General features: G+C 36.5%; 1 protein-coding gene across 1 annotated transcript; it reads left to right on the top strand.

Moving 5' to 3' along the window:
• Positions 1-15,695: 15,695 nt before the first annotated feature.
• LOC149262732 (actin-depolymerizing factor-like) lies at positions 15,696-19,097 on the top strand. The gene is made up of 3 exons (XM_089381704.1): positions 15,696-16,408; positions 16,531-16,796; positions 18,938-19,097. The coding sequence occupies exons 1-3, from the start codon at positions 16,406-16,408 to the stop codon at positions 19,095-19,097; spliced, it is 429 nt and encodes a 142-aa protein (XP_089237830.1). The 5' UTR covers positions 15,696-16,405.
• Positions 19,098-24,489: the final 5,392 nt, after the last annotated feature.

The following is a 24,489-nucleotide window of genomic DNA, read 5'->3' as shown; positions in this document are numbered from 1 at the left end:
AACATCGATGCATCCAATAGTAAATAACATCAGTGCGTACATAAGAAAATTGCATCGATAGCCCCAAGAGTTAGCTCAATCGGTCAAATCAAGTGCCTCGCCAATGGGAGGTCATAGGGTCGAATCCCGAAAGCTCTTGGGGTTAGGTCAGTAAATAGGCCGAGGGGTGTTGATGCCCTTCGGGTGGCGTCCACTCAGTGTTTAAAACCCTGGACGTAGCGGCTACCCACTGACCCGGGTATCCGTGAACCAGTAAGTGAAAAAAAGAAAATTGCATCGACATTGTCGAGGCGCAAAAAAATTTCAACGCACCGAGATGATACAATTCTTTTTCTTTTCAAAATACCGAAATGGTGCAATTAATCTTTTAACACGACGATGTGATTTGTATTTAAATGTGTCAGTGTTGTAATCGTTATAAGAGCATCGAGATGGTTGAACTCATTTTTATTCTCTGAATTCTGGAAATAGTTGTGTACTAGTGTTGTTTTTATTTAAAGCATCAGTGCATTTTTGTACAAGAGCACCGATATGATAACATATTTTATATTTTTTGGAATGCTAGAAACTGGTGTAGGTATTATTTGAACGTCTCGGTGTTGTTATGATTTAAATGCATCAGTGTGATTTGTTCTGATAAGCGCACTAGGATGGTTTAGAAACTATCTAGAATTTTGTTTTCAAATATAATGGCATATTAATCTCAAATTATTCTTTAGGAAGCATCCACATGAATTACAGTAGTTCATAGTATATATTTTATGCTTAAAGTCGCCTTTTTCTTGAAAAATGGTTTGAAAAATATATCCTTGAAAATAGTGTGTTGAGCACGCTTTTTTTAATATATCTTCAAGTTTTATCAATATGGGTCTTCTCAAAAGTATGCATAATGGGTACTTGTTGGATGTGGAATTTAATTATAAATCCAACAAGTGTCTATATTTGAAATTTGAGTAAAACTATAAGAAGATAAGCCAAAAATACAATTAAAAGAAGTGGTTTTATTCATTCCCTTTGAAATTCATCACTCTTATTTTATTATTTTTCCTTAAGAGGTCAATTTTAGCCTAAAATTTCCTCTAATGAGTTGATAGTTGCTTTAATTTTTTAAAACTATCCGGACATTTATGAGTCCATTAAAACTTTGTTCCTTTCTTTTACAAATAAGTAATTGGATATGTCAGTTTATAAAATACTTTTATAAATGTTCTGTAATAACCCGTAATCCCCATAAAATATCTAGTATCAGCTACGTCCTAAGGTAATGTCCATTCAGTAACAACTCTAATATTATTTGGATCCACAACAATCCCTTCCTCATATAGTACATGTCCCAAATGCATAATTTGTTTCTAGTCAAATAAACATTTGTTAAACTTAGCATACAACTCATTCACTCTAAGTGTTTGAAGAACAATATGCAAGTGTTGACCATGTTCTTCTTTACTTTCTGAATAAACTAGAATATCATCTATGAATACAATGAAACATTTATCAAGAAAACGACTAAACACACTATTCATCAAGTACATGAAAGTTCTTGGTGCATTAGTGAGTCCAAATGGGATACCACAAACTCATAGTTTCCATATCTTGTCTTGAATGTCGTTTTGTGAATATCAACATCCTTGATCCTAATATGACAATATCTAGATCTTATATCACTTTTTGAGAAAAATGAAGCTCCTTGGACTTGATCAAACAAGTCATCAATCTGTGGCAACATATACTTATTTTTTATGGTCATTTTATTGCGCTGTCTATAATCTATACATAGCCCAAGAGTCCCATATTTCTTTTTAATGAATAAAACTAATGCACCCCAAGGAGATACATTAGGCCTTATGTACTTCTTATCTAGCAGCTCTTGCAACTAAAATTTTAACTCCATTAACTCAACAATACTCATTCTATATGGAGCTTTGGATAATGTAACTTCTCTAGGAATGAGATTAATGTTGAAGTATATATCTCTAGGTTCTTCCCCTCCTCTAGGTGACCTTATAGAAGTTTGTCCATTGTTATCTTCAACCATATTTCAAATTTTCTTTCTTAATAATTATTTTATGATATGGTTGTCACACAGAAAATACTTATTTTAGTTTAGGACCCATAAGAGACCCAATATTGTAACCTACAACTTTTATACCACTTGTAATGAACCTTAATTACTACACTTAATTTTTTTTTAGTAAGTTAGGTGTAGTAATTGAGGTTCATTACATTTTTTTTTATGAAATGCTTGGTTTTTAAGTGTTTTACAAGTTTGTTTACTTTTTATTTTATTTTTTAATTTAAAATTACAAATTATTTGACATCATAAGAGACCCAATATTGTAACCTACAACTTTGATACCACCTGTAATGAACCTTAATTACTACACTTAATATTTTTTTAGTAAGTTAGGTGTAGTAATTGAGGTTCATTACATTTTTGTTTATGAAATGTTTGGTTTTTAAGTGTTTTTCAAGTTTGTTTACTTTTTATTTTATTTTTTAATTTAAAATTACAAATTAATTGACATCATAGCATTGACGACTAATTTTATTAAAAAAAACATAAAATCAACTCTAATTTTAATGGTATTACATTTTTTTTTAATTATTAATTGATTTTTTCTTACTATTTTCTATTAAAAAAATTAAATTGAAAAGTTATTATAAATATTGTTTGGGGAATTTTTTTGTAAGGGGGAAACCACCTTTGGAAGACATCAAGAGGATGTTGTGGAACCAACATTTTACCATGGACTTGTTTGACTCAAGACTGACTCATGTGGAAGGACACCCGCATTGCAATACAAACATTGATGCTCCTCCTAGATCAAGTGTCGGGTTCCTTGCTCCCATCTCTTCATCTGCTTCTTAATGGCGTTTATGGTTGCTAGTATATATGGTATTGTATTATGTTCTGTAATGGGTCACTATGTCTAGTTTTTTATATTTTGGGATTAGTTGGTTGATATCTTTTCTATTCTAGGAATAGTAGAGGAGTATGTGTCCTCCAATATCCTTAGGAATTAACAGAGATCTCCTAAGTGGTATGGTCAAAAAACACCTTTGTGTTATAGAAGAAAATTTGCAAAACCCCTGTTTCCCTCAAAAATAAAAAATAAAAAAAATTTATTTTTAAAGAAAAAACTTTAAAGTAATATATATTCCTTCAATTTTCAAACTATTGTATTAAAAAAAGATAAATAAATTATCTCTCTCTCTCTCTCTCTCTCTCTCTCTCTCTCTCTCTCTATATATATATATATATATATATATATATAATTAAAAAACCTATAAAAAATAAAATTAAAATAATTGTAATATAATAAAAAAAATTGTAAAATAAAAATAAAAATATTTTAATTAAAAAAAATAAAATTGCAAAATGAAAAACAAAATGAGTACAATTCAATAAAAAGATTAAAAAAAAATCCCCTGATCGGGGTGTAACACAGGAAATCAAGAGGGACCAGGGCGATGGGACCAGGAAGGGAGAGGAAGAGGACAAGTGGGGGAACGGACAGACGAGGGAAATGAAGTGAGCAGACAGGGAAGAAGGCAAGTGGATGAGCAGAGCAGAGAAGGTACAACCCCCAAGAGAATGAGGGTGGTGACGGATGAGCATGACAGCGAAGAGGGCAGGAAAATAAGTAGGGGAGTGGGTAGAAGGATGTCAACAAGTGGTGGGACAAAGACAACACGTATACAGCAAGAGCAGCCGGGAGCAAGTGAGGATTAATGCGAGGAGGTGGAAGCCAGGACAGGGGGTCATCATTCTAAGGTGATGACGTAGGGATTAACGCAAGGAATAATGACAGACAAGTGACAAAAAAGGCGAGTGATAGGAAGGGGAGGGGCATAAACCATAAGGGAGATCAGGGCATAGTTAGATGCATGCAGAAGACGAAGACAAGAGCTGGAGAGAGGAAAGGTGGCCAAAGAACGACGCTTCAACCTACGGACGGAAGCGACATCAAACCTGCAAGTTGGTATGTAGTTCCTCTGTTCCCTAACCTTGTAAGGCTCAGGATGAATATCTGTAGGAATATAGGAAATCTGATAAGGAAAAGGAATGAGTCAGACAAGGAGGTACCCAGACCCTCCTGTGACCCTAGTTTGGAAAAAATAGTAGAAATTCTTATGAAAACCCGAGGTAGGAAGCTAAGGTGCGAGGGACTAGAACCCAGGATGGGAGAGGTCTACACCATGGAAAAAGCTCGAAATAAAATCAGACAGAGCACGACTCTAGTCACCCCTGTAGGAAACTATGGGAGGAAACCAGAAGGTAACAAGGAAGCACCTCGGGGAAGAAAAATAACAGAGAAAAAAGAGAACCAAGGAAACAAGAAACCTCTAAGGGAGGAACATAGGGCCAACACCCTGAGGGAAGACGTAACGAAACTAGAGAGACCCTGGGAAGAGAGGAACAAAAAGCCGACCTTACCTAGGGAAGAAACCATGAGGATGCCCAGGAAAGGCAGGTCACGTGCCGATTGTTGTCGTGAGGGAAAAATGGTAATACAATCAAGAAAGGAAAGAACACATAACATGGAGAGCACTGATGACATTACGAAAGAAATTTCGAAGGAAACAAATTATGGAAATGGAAGGGATAAAAAAAATGAAATAGGTAAATGGGAAATTTTTTTGTTTTACTATTATAATTCTGATAAATGTAATGACTATGTGATAGGTCTCACCTCACACTACGCCCAGCACAATGAGGAAGACATAGAACAACAAGAAGAATACAGTTATAGGAGAGGCAAGCGAGATAAAAAGATGGAAGAAGGAACAAGCGGTTCGAGAAAAGAACAAAGGAAAAGAGGGAGAAAGCCAGGCAGTGAACATATGAAAACCCTCATTGACACCTATACGGTAGGGAACCCGCCAGACATTAGAGCCCAAATTGCTGGTTGGGAGAGAGAACTTAATGACAGTATCAAGAATCAGGACATCCCCATGGAGGAGTGGGAAAGTATGGTTCCCGATCCAGGGAATTCTCGAGGCCACCACTCCCTCTTCAAGAAAACAATACAACAGTATTGGGTAATGAAGAATGTGGTGGCACAGGCCATGATGCTGAATCGAGAACAAGTAGCGTGTGGCGGAACAGAGGCAAAGGAGAATACCAAGGAAAAGGATCCAGTCAGAGCTAAACTACTCAGGGAAATAACAACAGTTCAGATACAGACCTACAGAAATAACTTGGCCTTGGGAAGAATTGAGCAGACACTACAAGATATGAAGAGGAGCGAGATGCTTGGCTCCAGTGCCAAAGCGCTAGCCCCAGTAATATCCTCGGACGAGGATTGAAGCAACGGTCCAGTACAAATCTGATAAAATTTTGATGAAATGCTTTTACTTGTTTAATTTGTTTAATCTGAGTAGTAGTATAAACAGTAAAGACAATGTCGCTAGATGGATAGCAAAAAACCTTTTCAAATTTTGGACAGGTTTTAATGCAGACAGGTGGCTATCTGGTTTCCTTCGGGCAGGTAAGCCACCTGGAACAAATGGAAGTCTCTGATTTTGGAAAATTAATATAAATAGAGGAAGCACCACCAAGTTTACAAAAAAAAAATAAAAAGATAAAAAAAATACAAATAAACATTAAAATTTTAAAAATATAAAAAAAACAATTTTTTTTTAATAAAACAATGTTATAAAACTAAAATTAATAATAATGATAGTAATAACTAATAAAGCCAATTTGCAATGAGGAGGGGTAGGGCATCGCCCTCACCCTTCAACGAGTCAAAATTTGGATTCATTGCATGCCAGGGTTATGCAATTTGAACTCATTAGAAGGTGGGATATATATATATATATATATATATATATATATATATATATATATATATATATATATATATATATATATATATATATATATATATATATATATTATATATATATATGGTTTTATAGTTTAATGGTTTTAAAATTTGTTTTTTAATATTTTTTTATTGATTTAAACAAACAAAAATTATTTGAAAATGAGAATTTTATTTTTTGAATATTTAGTTTGATTTTTTTTTTTTATTAAAAAATTAAAAAATTGGAATATGCAAAAAATTGTAATACGCATTTTTTTAATGTTTTTTTTTTTTAAATGATTTTGTTTATACTATCGATGATTTTATAAACCATAGTTATAAAAAAAAATTGTAATGTTAATTCCCCATTGAGGAGGGGTCAAGTTGTCTTAGGCTAAAATTTTATATGAGCTATAAATTTAACTTAAAAATAAATTGCTCTTGGTAGAACAACTTTTTGTTTTAAATAATGAATGTTAAGATTTTTCGTAATCATGATATTTGGTATTTAATGTCATGTTTGAAAAATGTTGGAAATTTAACCCTCAAAAAAGTGATATTTCATCACCACTTTTGCATCTTAAAGTGTTTTTTCATGTGTTTTATAATAATCATGTTTGACTTAAATGTTAGAATTTTAACCCTGAAACAAAAAAAGAGTGATGTTGCATCATCACTTTTGCATTTTAAAATGATTTTTCATATTTTTTAATGTAAAAATTTAAAATTAGAGTTCTTGTTTTAAGGTCACAATTCTTATTAAATTGATAATTTTATTTAAATCTAAGCATAAATATGATGTATAAATTTACATAATATTACCTAAGTCCATATTTTTCTTTACAAATACTTCCATGTTTTGTAAATATGCCTTTTGATAAAGAATTATCTCTAATCAACTTCTTAGTAATAACGAACTATTTTTATTTTTATTTTCCTATATACATACCTCATTTCAATTGAAACTACCCCACTAATTTATTTCATGTCTACTAGACATTATCTTCACCTTCCAAAATGGTGAAGATTAAGAACTTGGGATTCAATTCGAAAAGAAAAGTGTTTGGTTTGTCTTTTCTACTTAAAGAGAAAACCATGATTTTGGTCTTGTTAATGTTCACTTGCATCCCAACCCCCTGACAAAAGTGTTCTAAGGCCTTTAAGTGTTCTCTTAATCCATGTGTTGTTTTTTAGATTAGGATAAGATCATCAACATATAGAATCAACTTTACCACGTCGCTTGCTAGATGAACCCCTTATCCATCTGCTTTTCTTAACCAAGCTTCCAGCTTATCAATATATAAATCAAACAAAGTGGGAGATAGAGGACATCCCTATTTAACACAAATATCGTTACCAAAACATTTGTACATTCCTTCACTTGTTTTCATTTTAGCTCTAACCTTCTCATAAAGTATATGCATTGTTGCTCTATACTCATCTGGGATGCCCAACTCTTCCATCATGTTCCATAGTTTGTATCTAGGCATTGTATCAAAGGCTTTCTTGAAGTCCATAAAACAATAATAGGCTCTTTCACCTTGCTTGTCCGAAACTTTCTCTATGAAATGTCTAAGGGTGACATAGTGGTCAATGGTAGAGTGTGTAGGTCTAAAGTATGCTTGTCCTTTTCCCCTTTTTCCCTTACTTTCTACCCAACTTCTAATTATTCGCTCTATCATGCTCCCAAAAATATTTCCCATGAGGGGGTTGACCATAATAGTGCGGTAGTTAGAGAGGTTATTGATATCTCCACTCTTAAAGAGAGGAATGAACACACTATTAGTCCACTCTCCCGGAAAGTTGTCCTGGATGATCCCATTGAAAATTCCTTTTAAATGAGGAGAAAGGGGCTCAACTCCCCATTTTAGGAATTCAACTTTAAGCCTGTCTATGTCCTCTGTTTTATCGCTTGCTAAATTATTTATTCCCTACTTGATATCATCCTTTGTGAATAGTTCAACAAAATTGTTCACTGTGGGGGGAGTATCTTTTTCATGCACCCGCTCATAGAGGAGCCTCACATACTCCAACCATTGGCCACCTGTAATATTATTTTTAGTCTGCTTTCTCCTTTGTTGTAGCTCTTTCCAAAATCCCTTAAAGTTGTGCTTTATGTCAAACACAACTATGGCAAAGCAAAATATATGAATGATCAGCCTTGAATGCATTATTATTCACAATGATACATATTTATACAAGCCTAGTGACCCTTGGTTTCATATTCCAAGTGGTCTCTTGGACTCCCTTTCATTGTTCAGCTTCCATACCAACCCTTAGAGGATTAGGTGTCCAACATTCCCTCCCTTAATTTGAATGGGTGTGTATGAGTCCAAGAAGAGAGTTGTAATACAAAATGTGTAAAAATGCATGGCAGCACTAGGCTGAATGTGCTCTCTGAAATGTTGGTATAAGGGGGTGTTTTAAGTATGACCACCAACACTGGAACACTTAGTGGAGTTCCCAGAACTCTTCCAAATATGGCAAGAAGCTGAAATTTTTTGCTAGAGTAAGTGTCCCTAATGATTTGGAGGAGACCTTTAGTCTAGAAAAGGGAGGTGTACAACATGCGGTGGTTTAAGGATGACCACCAACTCTCAGATGCTTAATGCAATTCCTAGAACTCATCTAAAACTGGCAAGAAGCTAAAGTATTTTGCTAGAGGAAGTGTCCCCAATTCTTTGAAGAGGGAGAAGCTCAACCTAAAAATGGAGGTCTCAAACCCGTATAGATGGTTTAAGGTTGACCACCAACCAAAGGCATGCTCAAGGGCATCTCTGTCTCTGTCTATAACTCCGAATCTAGTATGGCAGGTTGTGGCTTAGGCTCGTTTGATGTGGATTTGAAGCTTGTATATGACCATCACTTCCCCCCTGTTAGATACAAGGTGAAAATATGGAGAAAAATCAACTACAAGATTGTTCAATACTCTAGAACAAGTTCTGACATATGACTGAAATATCTTCTTGGTTGCTGAAGCCCATTGCCAAGAAGAGATTCATCCAAGATGAATCTTTGTTCTTGTAGGAGGCTTGTTTTTGAAGCATCTTTTTGAAGAACAAGTGGTTTTATGATAGTGCTCACATGTATGAAGATCAAAACAATGATCTTTAACATGGCCAACTCGGTCATAATGTTGGCATTTAATAATTAGTTGTGGTTGTTGTGGAAGAGAACCAGAATCTGGAACAGTTTAAGGTGAACTATCATGAATAAATCCATCACTTTGAAATTGCATGGGTTTTGAGTAATCTGGAATATGAAAGGAGACATCCTTATTATATCCAAGACCAGTTATGTGCTTGTTATGGAGAAGCTCTTCCCAAGGTCTGATGATGGGCTTGGGAAGTGTATGTTGAATTTCTGCACATATATGCAAATTTCCTTTTGAAATTAGCACTTAATCTGAATCAATCTCAACTTTACTGACTTGATGACTTATTGGTTGTTGATAGGATCATGTTTCAAAGTCAAATAAGGGATTGTTCTGAACAAAAACAAGTTTAGAAGGATGCCTTTTCTATTGTAAGTCATCTTGCTGAAGTCAAGGCTCCAGCTGCAAAAATTCAATGTTTTCTTGTGCATTTTGCAAACAAATTCTAATATCATACAAAGTATCCTTGTTGATTTTAACTATGCTTTCATCAGTAGACACAATTAGAGTTCTTAATAACTCTAATAAATTATCAATTTGAGCCATTAAAAAAGGAACTATTTGTTGACACCGGTTCCAAAGAGCTTTCAATTTTCAAAATGGTCAAATGTTTACTCTCTGCCTTTTTTTTACAATAATCTGAACAAAATTCTTGATACCTTAAAAATCCCAATCCAATGTAGTATGTACAGATGGTAATACTTCAATATCTTATGACAATCCTTCAATATAAAATTCCCAATTCATATACTATACCACAAACCTCACATATATTGTCACATATGATATATCACCCTCATATGCCCTTCATACCATATACCATATGACCAATGCACAAAATAAACATAATATATAATGTATTATACATACCATTATAATGAAATATTCATGCATCAAAATGCAGGATTCTTCAACGCACTATTCAAGGCAGCTTGCAGGTCTCATGTGTCATAGTTCAACACACACATTTCAAGCGCACAATTCAAATACACCATTCATATTATATGCGGTCTTCAAAGCACATTATACACCATTCAATTTGTGACACCCTCCTCCCACATCTACCCAAGCAACCAGTTAGCCGGGGTAAACATGCGATGAGAGGCCACCATGATATGATTCGACCTCCTAGGTAACCTTAAGAAATTGGAATCGATGGGAACGCAACACACATATCTCCCTCAGGTGCTTCAGAACCCCCATGAGCTAATACACCACTCTAGGTGTCGAATTAGATGAATTAAACCCAAAGTCACTCTCATGATAAGGCATGCATGCGACTGTAACCCTATAGTTTCTCTCACATGCTTGCCTACTGCAACCAAAGACCCAGTTTTTTAGTGTTGTGCCAATGACTCTAGGATTTGAGCCACTTTTTCAAGCCCAGAGCCCAGGCCACTGCCCAGAATTGAACCATCTCTTCAAATCAGTAAAATGACATGAAAATGATAATACTAAAGCAAATACTTGTACAAGACCTTGACTAGACCCCTACTAGCCATGATAGTCATTTTGTCTAACACTTAGTAAATATGCAACCTACAGGTGTAAATAACATATATGAGCATAGGGGTCTCATACTTATCTGAGATTTTCTATGAAGCATCTCCTTATCACATTAGTTGTCATTTCATCCGTTAGGCCATAGATACATTGATCCTTCAATAACAAGTAAGAACATGATGAGAGCCATACATAGTTGTTGTCATAAAACATGTAAATAACTAGCATAATAAGGACAAAATTATCCATGAAATCACAACAATATAACCACATACAATCCATCATAATACTCATAGAAATACCAAGAGAAATAACCTTTCATTAATGATGCAAAATCCAAACCCGAGATGGGACTTTTGCGTTCCACCCAACCATAGAATGGCTGAGCCAAATCTCTCTCCATTTATTCACCCCCATTCCATATTCCAAGCATGAATGTGGGATCTCATAGAACACATCAATAAAAAAAAACATATAGGGCTTCCAGAGGCCATCCACCTCAACTTATCAAACAATGATTCCACCTCATGGTCATAGTCACCAAAACCATCATCTGATCGGTCTCTATCCCAGGTTTTCAGGGCTCCAGAGCATTTGTTCCAACCCGGCTCTCAAGACTAGTAACTCAACCCAAAGTTTATACTGGGCTTCCAGAGTGTTTGTTGAAATAGGGCTTCCAGGACTAGTAGCTCAACCCACAACTTTTCGTGGGCTTCTAGAGCGTTATTCCAACTAGGGCTTCCAACACTAGTAACTCAACCCACCTAGGACTCTAGAGAATTTGTCCAACCAGGGCTTCCAACACAAGTAACTCAACCCACCTAGGGCTCCAGAGTGTTTGTCAACTAAGGCTACGAGACTAGTAACTCAACCCAAGTTGTTACAAGGCTCCAGAGCATTTGTCCAACCAAGGCTACATGACTAGTAACTCAACCCAAGTTGTTACAGGGCTCCAAAGTGTTTGTCTAACCAAGGCTCCATGAACTAATAACTCAACCCAAACTAAGGAAACATGAGAACCAACCAAAAAAAAAACACCCACAACACCATGGCTATCCAGGAAATTGCAAGGCTAGGAAAATCCACTGTCAATCTAGGCAATCCTCCATTCCAGTGACCGATCATAATCAAGAAACCACATGCATGTGCCATGCATGCAAAAACTAGTGAAGGAAACATACATGCAACTTGGTACCTGCAAGCAAATATGATGTAATTGATGATCTCGATGCCTTCTTGCGTTTTCCTACTCTTCCTTTGCCTTCTTGCTCCAAAACTCCAAGTGTGCCATACTCTCCAAGAGTGCTCCATGAAAACTCTAAATGTCCAAGAGTATGAGAGAGAGAATCGAATAGAAGAGAGCTCCACCAAAAGTTGTCAAAAGCTTACCAAATGATCCTCATAAGCCTTTTTATCAATGAGGCCTCTGTTTTCTTAATTTTCCATTATTTTCCTTCATTTTTATCCTCACATGCAACTTGTGACCTTTCACCTTCATTTTCTCCTAATTTCCATTAATTTCATAAATAAAATGTCAATTAATGCTTTTGTGCCTTTCCAAAGGCCAATTTCCTTAGCCATAATAAATCGAATCAACATCCATTAGGATGTTTCCCCCACCATTCAGCTTGGAATATGTGTCCCATCATCATGGCCTTATATATTTTTACTTGGATTTTTAACCAAAGTTGTTACACAATTTACCATGGGAGGTATTACCAATAGAGTCTTAATATACCAGTGATATGGGAGCGCAGTGTTATATATGGATCGGGTGGTGTATATACTACTCCAACGCAATGCAACCATAGTGGTAACTATGTGAGGATCGAGGAGGTGTTATAACTGTCGACAGGGAGGAGTGATACTGCAACAGTTTGGTGTTATAGGGTAGCAGTTGTCTATAACGCGACTTTTTGAAAGCCTTTCCGGCGGGTTTTTTCGGTCGAAATCTGGCAGGAATTTATTGGAATCGAATGAAAGCGTCCCAGGGGTTTTCGAGGGTGCTGAATCCAAATATGCAGTTAAAAAACCATTTTAACTGCAACAAATCAAGATTTAACCTCAATTTCTTTCGCTGGATTCCGTCACCGGAATCTCCAAAAAGTCGCATTATAGACAACTCCTTATAGGGTATACCATTCAACAGTTGGATTGACAGTCCCGTGAGATACGAACAAAGAGCGATGATGGGTGGGGGAGTTTTCGTATGGCAATGCCAATACACCAACACAGTCACAATAATCATAGTCACGATATAAATGAGGTATTAACTGGGAGAAGCCGGTGTGACAGTCACAATAATGTTCATCAACAAGTAGTTGAATGAGATGTACTACATGAAATGGTCAAGATCGTAAAGAAAAGGCCAAATTTAAATGTAAGAGAAAACATATCCGCAATATTACTCTGCATACAATGATTTACTACATGCAAGAGTAGAATTTCTTCCACGTCCAGGGAGTTATACTCCAATATTCACACCTCTGCAGACACAACCGATAACTTACCCATCTCAAACCTATGGATCTACAGGATATGAAAATGAAGCAGTTGAGACATCCCTGGAATCTGATCTACCTGGTATTAGCTTGATGTTGCAACACGAAGGAGAATTGTGGATGAAGTGTGAGGTTTAACACGTACATTCATGCACATACTGTAGAACTGCAGTCACGCTATTCAACACCTCCAGGAAGCCATTCGACGCAGCAACTCGCTCCAGTCTTCACACCAGTTTAACCTAGGCTACGCACCAAGAGGCAATGCAATGCCTCAATGCAACAAGAATAACCTATAGAGGCAGAGAATTGTTGAGTAGAATGGCACACAAAGTAATGAAACGACCTGCTAGAGCGCCAAGGTGTAGCAGACTAACGTTAGAATATTTCTATAAACAGAGAAATGGTAGACAAATTATGGAAAGGATGTAGAGATGACATAATCTGAAAATTCCTAGGCATGTCCTACGCTACCATATTAAACACAACTATGAAGAAGGCAGAAGATATGAATGATCAGCCTTGAATTCATCATTATTCACAATGATACATATTTATACAAGTTTAGTGACACTTGGTTTTATATTTTAAGTGATCTCTTGGACTCCCTTTGACTTTTCAGCTTCCACATCAATCCTTAGAAGATTAGGTGTCCAACACTTTCCAATAGAGATTAACTCCTTTCTTCTTCCATTTAGATATTTTTTTTTACTAATTTTTCATATTTCTTCTTGTTTTATTTGCTCCACTTTCTCTCTTTTAATGGATGATGACAAATCCCACCAAAACCTGAAAGTGCCTCCAAAGATCAGTGGTGCAGAATTCCGTGTGTTAGGAAGTCAAAGATCCATATCGACCCAAAAGAGTTGCAAAAAGCAGCAAGGCATACGTGTAATCGCTCACTTTGTACAAATTTTGGAGGACAATGTGGGGAGCAGTTTGCATGCGAAGCGATTTTATCGAAACATGCATGGAAAAGTTTGTATTATTCTTTATTGCAGGATGGAACTTACGCATGAGCCCATTCCTTGTCATAAATTTTTAAACACATTTATTGTATTTTTCTTACATGTGGGAATTAGGGATTGAATTTAGCAATTTATGTTAATTATTTTGTTATGTTGCATTTAATGTTTTTTATATTTGGTTTTTGGCACATTTTATTACGTTGACCAATACTCGTCTTTTGTATTAAAAAAAAAACATTTAACATTTAACCAGGGAACCTAATGTTGTTGATTCTAGGGTTTGGGACTTGCAAACTTTTGTAGCTTCTATGCTCGACTTCTAATTCTTATTCAAAAATTGTCATCGAATTGGATTTACTATGTTAAGAGTTCTGACTCTTTGAATGAGAGCCCACACAGGGAGGGTTGAAATAGCAACTGGGGAAACTAGGCGGGGTCCCCTAGCCATGCGTATAAGAAGGAGATCAGTATGCTATTCTATTTATTTTTTATGTGCAAGGATTGGTATAAGGGGTTTGTGATTATAATTTGCGTGAGGACAATTGTTATGATTAATTCTTTAAAAGGCACCTCATATGAAGAATGGTTATGTGGTGAAAAAACTTTTAATGGAACCATTAGTGAACTTTTCAAATGCCAATTCAATAATTCCTTAAGATTGAAACCATTGTTTTCCATATTTCATGATGGCTAGGTGATATAGATATGGATTTAAAAGTTATTTTTCTAAGAATTTGCTAATTATTTATCTTTTGAAATGCATACAAAGGGTATAGCTATTATGATGCCTTTCAAGATATGTACAAAAGGGTACGACTACTATTAGCCCAGGTGAGACATCCTGACTGAAAATGGCCTTGTGAATGAGGACTTTGGTCACCCGAGGTTTCGGGTTCAAGTCCTCCCTAGGTGAACAATGTAATCATATGTAATATGTAATATAGCATCAACCTTCAAAAAAATGTTATGGATACTATTGCTTAAACAGGTCCTCTTTTTGTCTTTGTAGAGTTTAAAAGCATCCATTAAGAAAAAACATTCGGGTGGTTAACCTACCCAAAATTACATATTATATCATTTGCACTAAACCAAACCCCAACCCTCAGCACTAATGTATGACAATACACATTACAACACAAATATGTTGACCCTGGGCATACATCACAAAGGAAATGCAAACGTTTAACTGATCATGTGTTGTGACTTGTATAAATTGAAAGACTTTGTAAACTAATCCCCCATGTGGTATTCATAAGCACATTCAACTCAATTGCATATATCATATGGTGATCAATTTTGTTTAGCCCACAGTGATAAATTTTTGATGTTTGAAGCAAGATATAGACCTTGCACGTATTCATAGTGATTTGAAGGTGATTGTATGGCATCCAATTAACTCACAATTAAATACCATGACCTCATATGTGATATTAACCACGTGACATTAACAAAATCATATGACATTTCCCAATTTGGTTTAAGTCCAATGCATGGAAATATTTGATATGAGATTTGAGAAGCTTGATGTGTCATTGTTTTGCAATACCAATGAGCCATGTTTAGGCCGATGATGGCCGATAGGCCTTCCTTTGAGTGAGACTTTCTTCGTCCTTTTGTTTTTAACGTTGACACCTGCCATATACATTCAGCTGGAAATTGTTCATATGTGTTGTGCAATTTTTGTTTATTCTCAGCAATTTCGGAGAACATCCTGCTTTCTTCCACCACATATGCTTCTTTGTTTTGAGCGATAGGAGTCATTTCCCCTGGTTTGGCTGGCTCTCGGAATCGGACCTGGAACCTTGTCTGGTCTACGAGTATGGCCTCTTGTTTGCCCAAAACGAGCTGGAAAAGGAGGATATTGCATCTTTCAACTATGAATTCTTGCAGAGCATGGGGATTGGAATCGCAAAGCACAGGCTGGAGATTTTGAAGTTAGCCAAGTGCGAGCGGGGAAATCGACTCCGTATGTCCAGAGGCTTGTGTCTTCTTTAAAGAAAACGAAGCGCCGCGTTCGGAGATTTGTTCGTGGTTTTCTCCGCCCGCCACCGCCTTCGGAGCCGACTCTGTATGTCTCAGCTTCGAAGGTATTTTGCAGAGGAAATCGCAGCTGTAGGCGCTTGGGCGGGTTACCGCCTACTCTGGCTCTCAAGAATGGGGAGGCGGTGGTTTTTGGGCGCGGGGATGCCAAGAAGAAGAAAAGTCCCTTGAGATTGAAAGCCGAGCCAGAGGATTTTCGCGGCTGTACTCCTCAGAATAATGATCGAGTTTCGCCTGTTAATAGTGGCGGGATTTGGTCATGGGCGTCCATGTTTGACGATCTGAAGCCCACTTAAGGGTTCATAGCTTTTTCTTGATAGTTAATGGCGGGCTATTGGAATTAGGATTCTTGTTTCTTTTCTATCTTGTTTGCAGCAGCATCCAGAACAGAGTACTAATGTGGAATGGAAAGCACAGTGTGACCCAATGGTAAACAATAACTAACTTCTTTGATTTTCTTTTCTTTTAGTGGAAACTGATAAAAAAATATTCAATCAATTAATCGGTTGAGTTGAATTTTGTGGGGCATTGAATGGCATTCATCCATCCAGTCGAGCGCTTCTTCTGGAATGGGCGTTGCAGATGACTGCAAGCACGCTTTCCTGGAGCTGAAGAGGAAGAAGATCCATCGCTACCTGGTGTTCAAAATCGACGAGAAAACTAAACAAGTGGTCGTTGAAAAGACCGGAGGACCTGCCGAGAGTTACGATGATTTCACTGCTGCCCTCCCCGAGAACGATTGCCGGTACGCTGTCTATGACTTCGATTTTGTCACCTACGAGAACTGTCAGAAAAGCAAGATCTTCTTCATTGCATGGTAATGAATTTCATCCACCTTCCCATTTCAATTCTCCCACAATTCATCAAGCCCACACCCAGTTTAGGCCGGTTCCTATTTAAGTTCCATTTTTAAGAATTTTACACACTAACGAACTCTGATCAAGCTGAAAAATTAAGCTAATGTATTTGAATCGTTGGTGTGTTCACGTCCCAGTCATCCCGGGGGCTCTTGTTATTATGGGTTTCCAGTTTTCTTCTTTTCTATGAAGTTTTTGTGTCGTGAGATATCAGCTTAGTCTTCTTTATATATTTGTTTCCAAGGATTGTCTGGTCTGGTGCAGTTACAAATTTCATTGGATAGGTTAGACAATGCAACCAGTTCCATTATCACAGAGAGATATAAACAAAACCCTCAGCCAACAGGTTAATGTTCCGATCCCTTTAGCCTATTTCATGCTTTATGAATCTGAAAGCTGGTTTTGGGATGCAAGACACTGGGTTGATTTGATAGCATCCTCCCCTCACTCTAGTAGTAATAGTATACTAACATTATTGGTTGTATAGTTGTCATGCCTTGTGCCCCTTCTCTAGCTTGTGATTGTTATCTATGCAAGGTTTTACAAACTGATCAGGTTTCTTTTTACATTAATAATCACTCTATCTATGTTGGGTGTGTGTTGTGAATAAACCCATATGCATAACAATTGCTAGACAAAGGTGGTTTATTAGGCATTACCAGTATTGTCTGTATGGGATTTTTTATACAATAATAATAATTACCCTTGATGAAGGGGATCTCTGTTGTGTCTGATTGAAGCCATGATGCCTTAACTTCCTATGTTCTCGGTTGTCTGTAAGGGATTTTGTTCCACAATAATTAATTTCTCTTAATGAAGGAAATCTCTGTTGTGTCTGATTGAAGATATGATGCCTTAGCCACCTATCTTCTCTATGGTTATGGACTGTTATCTTATTCAAACTCTCCGCAATACTAGATTAATATAGGCCTTTTTTGAAGCCTCCATCAAACATGCACAATTGCATATGTTCCCTCTTCTACAAAAGGGTGCATTTGGTAAGAAATTTCAGACTTCTCTATAGTTTTCCTTCTTGGTAGCCACTGGAAGAGAAGGAACTTTTGGTTATCTGCTTATGTGAACCCTTTATGAAAATTAATGATCTTTCTATGGATCATATTAATTCAAATTGTCTTATGTCAACTATAAAAAAAAAAATCTCAGTCTATGGGTCCATTATCGTCTTTGACTTTTCACAACATTGTGTCTAGTTGAAGCCATGATGCCTTAACCGCATCTCCTTGTGGATCTTCTCTTTGATTATGGAGTATTATCTCATTCAAACACTGCAATGATGGATTGATATAGGCCTTATATTGAAACCTACATTGAACAGGCACAAGTTCATTGCCCTCCTCTCTACAAAAGGATAAAGGCGTTAAGAAATTTTAGCCATCTGTAAATTTTTCCTTTTTGATAACTACTAGAGGAGAAAGAAGCTTTGCTACTCTGCATAAGTGTAAGGTCATCTAAGTTTTTTAAAACTTAATGATCTTTCTATGGATCATGTTAATTCAAATTGTCTTATGTCAACGATAAAAAAAATCTGTCTATTGGTCCAGTTTGTATCGACATTGAATTTTCATAACATCATGTCTGATAGAAGCCGTGATCCCTTAATTGCATCTCATTTGTGGATGATATATTTGGTTTTGGGCTGTTATCTAATTCAAACACTCTGCAATGCTAGATTGCTACATGCCATTAGGCTACAGGCCTTTTCTGAAGCTTCTGAATCCTCCGACAACCGGGTAGAAGTTCATTTGTCCTCCGTTATACTACATGCTACAGGTGGCAATGAATTTCACCCATTTGTAAAGTTTTCCTTTTGGTTACCACTGGAGGAGTCAGAACCGTTTGCTTCTCTACTTACGTGTAGGTCCATCTATTTCTTTTTGAAACATGATCGTTATATGTATCAAGTCAATTTTAATTGTCTTATATTGACTATAAAAAATCTCCAGCCTAGTGAGCTAGCTCAAGTGGTTAAGTGATTTAGCTTCATGCAGGAGGTCCCCATTTTCTCTTTTTTTGTTTATCAACTCTTATCTATTTAAAATATTGTCTTTATGTATGAGCGATGGAATCCATGCATTTTCAGGTGTCCAGATGTATCCAAAATCAGAGCAAAGATGCTTTATGCTACAACTAAGGACAGACTGAAAAGGGAACTTGATGGTTTTCACTATGACGTTCAGGCCACTGATCCCGCTGAGATAGATATTGAAGTGATTAGAGACCGTGTCGTTTTTGCCACATAAATTTCAATTGTTTCAGGGCAGTGCCATTAAATTTCTGTTATGAACTCGTTGCAGTGGGAGATATTTTGGGTGTGTGTTGTGAATAAACCCATATGCATAACAATTGCTAGACAAAGGTGGTTTATTAGGCATTACCAGTATTGTCTGTATGGGATTTTTTATACAATAATAATAATTACCCTTGATGAAGGGGATCTCTGTTGTGTCTGATTGAAGCCATGATGCCTTAACTTCCTATGTTCTCAGTTGTCTGTAAGGGATTTTGTTCCACAATAATTAATTTCTCTTAATGAAGGAAATCTCTGTTGTGTCTGATTGAAGCTATGATGCCTTAACCACCTATCTTCTCTGTGGTTATGGACTGTTATCTTATTCAAACTCTCCGCAATACTAGATTAATACAGGCCTTTTTTGAAGCCTCCATCAAACATGCACAATTGCATATGTTCCCTCTTCTACAAAAGGGTGCAGTTGGTAAGAAATTTCAGACTTCTCTATAGTTTTCCTTCTTGGTAGCCACTGGAAGAGAAGGAACTTTTGGTTATCTGCTTATGTGAACCCTTTCTGAAAATTAATGATCTTTCTATGGATCATATTAATTCAAATTGTCTTATGTCAACTATTAAAAAAAAATCTCAGTCTATGGGTCCATTATCGTCTTTGACTTTTCACAACATTGTGTCTAGTTGAAGCCATGATGCCTTAACCGCCTCTCCTTGTGGATCTTCTCTTTGATTATGGAGTATTATCTCATTCAAACACTGCAATGCTAGATTGATACAGGCCCTTTATCGAAACCTACATTGAACATGCAAAAGTTCATTCCTCCTCTCTACAAAAGGAAAAAGGCGTTAAGAAATTTTAGCCATCTGTAAATTTTTCCTTTTTGATAACTACTAGAGGAGAAGGAACCTTTGCTGCTCTGCATAAGTGTAAGGTCATCTAAGTTTTTTAAAACTTAATGATCTTTCTATGGATCATGTTAATTCAAATTGTCTTATGTCAACGATAAAAAAAATCTGTCTATTGGTCCAGTTTGTATCGACATTGAATTTCCATAACATCATGTCTGATAGAAGCTGTGATCCCTTAATTGCATCTCATTTGTGGATGATACCTTTGGTTTTGGGCTGTTATCTAATTCAAACACTCTGCAATGCTAGATTGCTACATGCCATTAGGCTACAGGCCTTTTCTGAAGCTTCTGAATCCTCCGACAACCGGGCAGAAGTTCATTTGTCCTCCTTTATACTACATGCTACAGGTGGCAATGAATTTCACCCATTTGTAAAGTTTTCCTTTTGGTTACCACTGGAGGAGCCGGAACCGTTTGCTTCTCTACTTATGTGTAGGTCCATCTATTTCTTTTTGAAACATGATCGTTATATGTATCAAGTCAATTTTAATTGTCTTATATTTACTATAAAGAATATCCAGCCTAGTGAGCTAGCTCAAGTGGTTAAGTGATTTGAGCTTCATGCAGGAGGTCCCCTTTCCTTTTTTTTGTTTATCAACTCTTATCTATTTAAAATATTGTCTTTATGTATGAGTGATGGAATCCATGCATTTTTAGGTGTCCAGATGTATCCAAAATCATAGCAAAGATGCTTTATGCTACATCTAAGGACAGACTGAAAAGGGAACTTGATGGTTTTCACTATGACGTTCATGCCACTGATCCCACTGAGATAGATATTGAAGTGATTAGAGACCGTGTCATTTTTTCCACATACCTTTTAATTTATTATTGCAGGGCAGTGCCATTAAATTTTTGTTATGAACTCGTTGCAGTGGGAGATATTTTTATAAGAAAAATTGCAGCCTTGTCTGACAGTTCTTGCTTTATTGTTTCATTGCTTATACATGGATATTCAGCTCATACAAAAGGTTGTATCGATCTGGTTGGTATTCAGAGTACTTGGTCTCAGGTTGTATCGATCTGGTTGGTTTTCAGAGTACTGGGTCTCAGGCCTTTTGCAGTTTGGTTTGCCTTTCATAATTTTTATGATGTAGAACTTTGATTCTGTATTACGTAGAACTATCACTCTGCAAGTACAGTTTCAGTGAGCTAGCTCAAGTGGTTAAGTGATTTGAGCTTCATGCAGGAGGTCCCCATTTCTTTTTGTTTGTTTGTCAACTCTTATCTATTTAAAATATTGTCTTTATGTATGAGTGATGGAATCCATGAATTTTGAGGTGTCCAGATGTATCCAAAATCAAAGCAAAGATGCTTTATGCTACAACTAAGGACAAACTGAAAAGGGAACTTGATGGTTCCCACTATGAGGTTCAGGCCACTGATCCCGGTGAGATAGATATTGAAGTGATTAGAGAACGTGTCGTTTTTACCACATACCTTTCAATTTATTATTGTAGGGCAGTGCCATTAAATTTCTGTTATGAACTCGTTGCAGTGGGAGATATTTTTATAAGAAAAATTGCAGCCTTGTCTAACAATTCTTGCTTTATTGTTTCATTGCTTATACATGGATATTCAGCTCATACAAAAGGTTGTATCGATCTGGTTGTTTTTCAGAGTACTAGGTCTCAAGCCTTTTGCAGTTTGGTTTGCCTTTCATAATTTTTATGATGTAGAACTTTGATTCTATATTACGTAGAACTATCACTCTGCAAGTACAGTTTCACTATTAGCTTTGTAAATATTTTTCCTTAGCAAGAACTATCACTCTGCAAGTACAGTTTCACTATTAGCTTTGTAAATATTTTTCCTTAGCAATAGCTTATGGCTTGGACAAGAAGGGTGGAGAAAAAAATATTGTTGTTTTACATTATGAATTTGAATATGTGGACGGTGGTTATCATTGACTTTTTTGGTTGGCTTTCGAGCTTTGAACTTACCGGGATGTACATTAATATGCAGGGGAGGACTTTGACCAAAGGATAATGGAATATTTCATCAAATTGATAAAAAAAAAGCGCGGAAAGAATATTAGTAAGGATAGTAGAAATGAAATAAGGAATTCAATGTGTTCCTTGTAATATAGATATAAACAAAACATCTAAAGAAAATTAATTGCACAATGATCTAGTCCAAGAAAACAAGGCTTCCACAAACCAATTAACTCTTCTAGAAAAATTTAACAATTCCAATTTAATAATCCTATCGGCCTCTCTTTGTACCTTTTGGGACAATTGCTAGTTGTACAATGTTTTAATGGAAATCAGTGGTGTGAGTAATTAGATTGGATGTAATCCGAAGATGCAGCCAAACCTTTGGGCCACTACTTGCATGTAGTTAGCAGTCATTTTCATTTTGGTTTGGCAGTTTGAGAGCTCGGAATATTGGAAAGACCATGGTTGAATCTGCAGATAAACTTTGGCTCAGGCGTAGCAACTACTTGGAACCGCATTCAACCACCATTTAATAGCTTAGGATCATAGTATGGGTTCCTTTATTCTCGTTTTCAACGTAATAATTCTGAATATTCTGAATCTATGTTTGTTTGAATTTTTTGAATGGGTTAATCCCATCTCCTTCTTTCTTTTCCTTGGACCATTATCCTACTATGTAAAATTTAACTCGGTATATATTAGAGTCAACTCCTCGTATGAAAATTCATATCCTATTAATGTATGTCATTCACGGACTATCCGGCCTTGTTTGACTCATGTAATGTGTGATGGTTTTCATATACGTAAATCTTGTGTTTTTTTCATGAAAATAACACAAAAAAGGGTTCTTTGTGGTTGGCATATTTCTTTATCCGTTGTGTATTTTTTGTAACAACCCTGGTAAAATTTCCATGTAAAAATATATAAGACAACGGTTGATGGGACACTTATTCCAAGTTGAATGTTCAACAAAGATATCCTAGTGGAAATCACTGGATGTGTGTTTTGGCTAAGGAAATTGGCAAAGGCAAAGGCAAAGGCATTAAAAGGCAAAAATGCATTTTTGACACATTTATTTATGAAAATAAAAGAAATTAGAAGAAAAGTAAGGTGAAAGGTCACAGGTTGCATGTGAGGAGGAAATTGAAGGAAAATAATGGGAAATGAAGAAATTAGAGGCTTCATTAATAAAAAAGGATTTTGAGGATCAGTTGGCAAGCTCTTAGTTAGTGCAGGATTTTAGCTCAAGCTTTGTCAGTATAACATTTTGATCGGTTCAGTTTGGAGCTCTCTCATTATTCTCTCTCTCTCTCTCTCTCTCTTTCTCTCTCACTCTTGGACACCTAGAGTTTTCTTGGAGCACTTTGGCATTAGAGCAAGAAAGGAAAAGAAGGCAAGAGGAAGTAAAGATCAAGCAGGTACAACAGGCTTCATTGCAGGTATCGACTTGCATATGTGTTTTCCTTTCTATATTTGGCATGCATGGGATTGTGTGTGGTTCATTTCTATCATGGCATGGGTTTTTCCACGTGTAACAATGTTTTCAGCCTAGCCTTGCCATTTTTGGATAGCCATGGTGTGATGGGGTTCTCATGTTTTGGTAGAGCTGGATTATCGGATCGATTTGGAGTTGAGTGAGGTGGATCTCCAAAAAGATAGAACACATGGCCTAGTAACCCCTAAGTCGGACTGTGGGTTGCTATAAAGCCAAATTTTGTGTTTCCTCAGATGGCCTAGGAATCCTTGTTGGTGAATGGAAGGATATATGGTAAATCTAAGAGGTGGTTTCCTCTCTGGGCCTAGGAATCCTTGTCGGTGAATGGAAGGATATATTATAAATCCAAGAGGTGGTTTCCTCTTTGGGCCTAGTAATCTTGAGTTTGGGATATGCCGTAAACCCTGGAGAGTGGGTCTCGGTTTAGGGCATAATGATCTGGGTTTAGATTGTGGTAAAGCTTGAGAGACTAGGAGAGAGGAAAATTGCTCACAGTGTAGGTGGAGAAATCTGGTGGCATCCATGCTTGTTTGGCCTAGTGATTAGGTGGAGATCATGGTGAAGCTTGTTATGATGTGTTCATTGTGTTGGATTAGTGATCCAGGATGGATTACAGGAAAGCATAATTTATATTGATGAGGATAAGGTGGTTTAGCCTCGGTATGCCCTGGTTGGTTCTTTTGGTTTGAGTCCCACATTTATGCTTGAAATATGGCACGGGGGTGAATGGCTGAAGAGAGATTTGGCTCAACCATTCTATGCTCGGGTGGAACGTGGCAGCGCCATCTCCAGTTGGTTTATTACATTCATTAATGAGAAATCCATTCCCTTGATTTTCATGTGTATATGTATTGTTGTATATGTGGATTTTATGGTTGATATACTTATGATATTTATATTCCTATTATGTTGGTTATTTATATGTTTTATGATAGAAACTATGTATGGCTCTCAGCACGTTTTTACTTGTAAATGAATGGGTAATGTATCTATGGCCTAATACATGATAATGCAACAAATTACATGAGGGAACAATGGTTCATA

Source organism: Pinus tabuliformis, chromosome 6 (assembly GCF_031772625.1).
Source record: "Pinus tabuliformis cultivar Carrire ecotype Pingquan chromosome 6, CPIR1, whole genome shotgun sequence".
Lineage (NCBI taxonomy): Eukaryota > Viridiplantae > Streptophyta > Pinopsida > Pinales > Pinaceae > Pinus > Pinus tabuliformis.
Note: the sequence above shows the minus strand (reverse complement) of the source record. Positions and strands in the feature narration are given on the sequence as shown.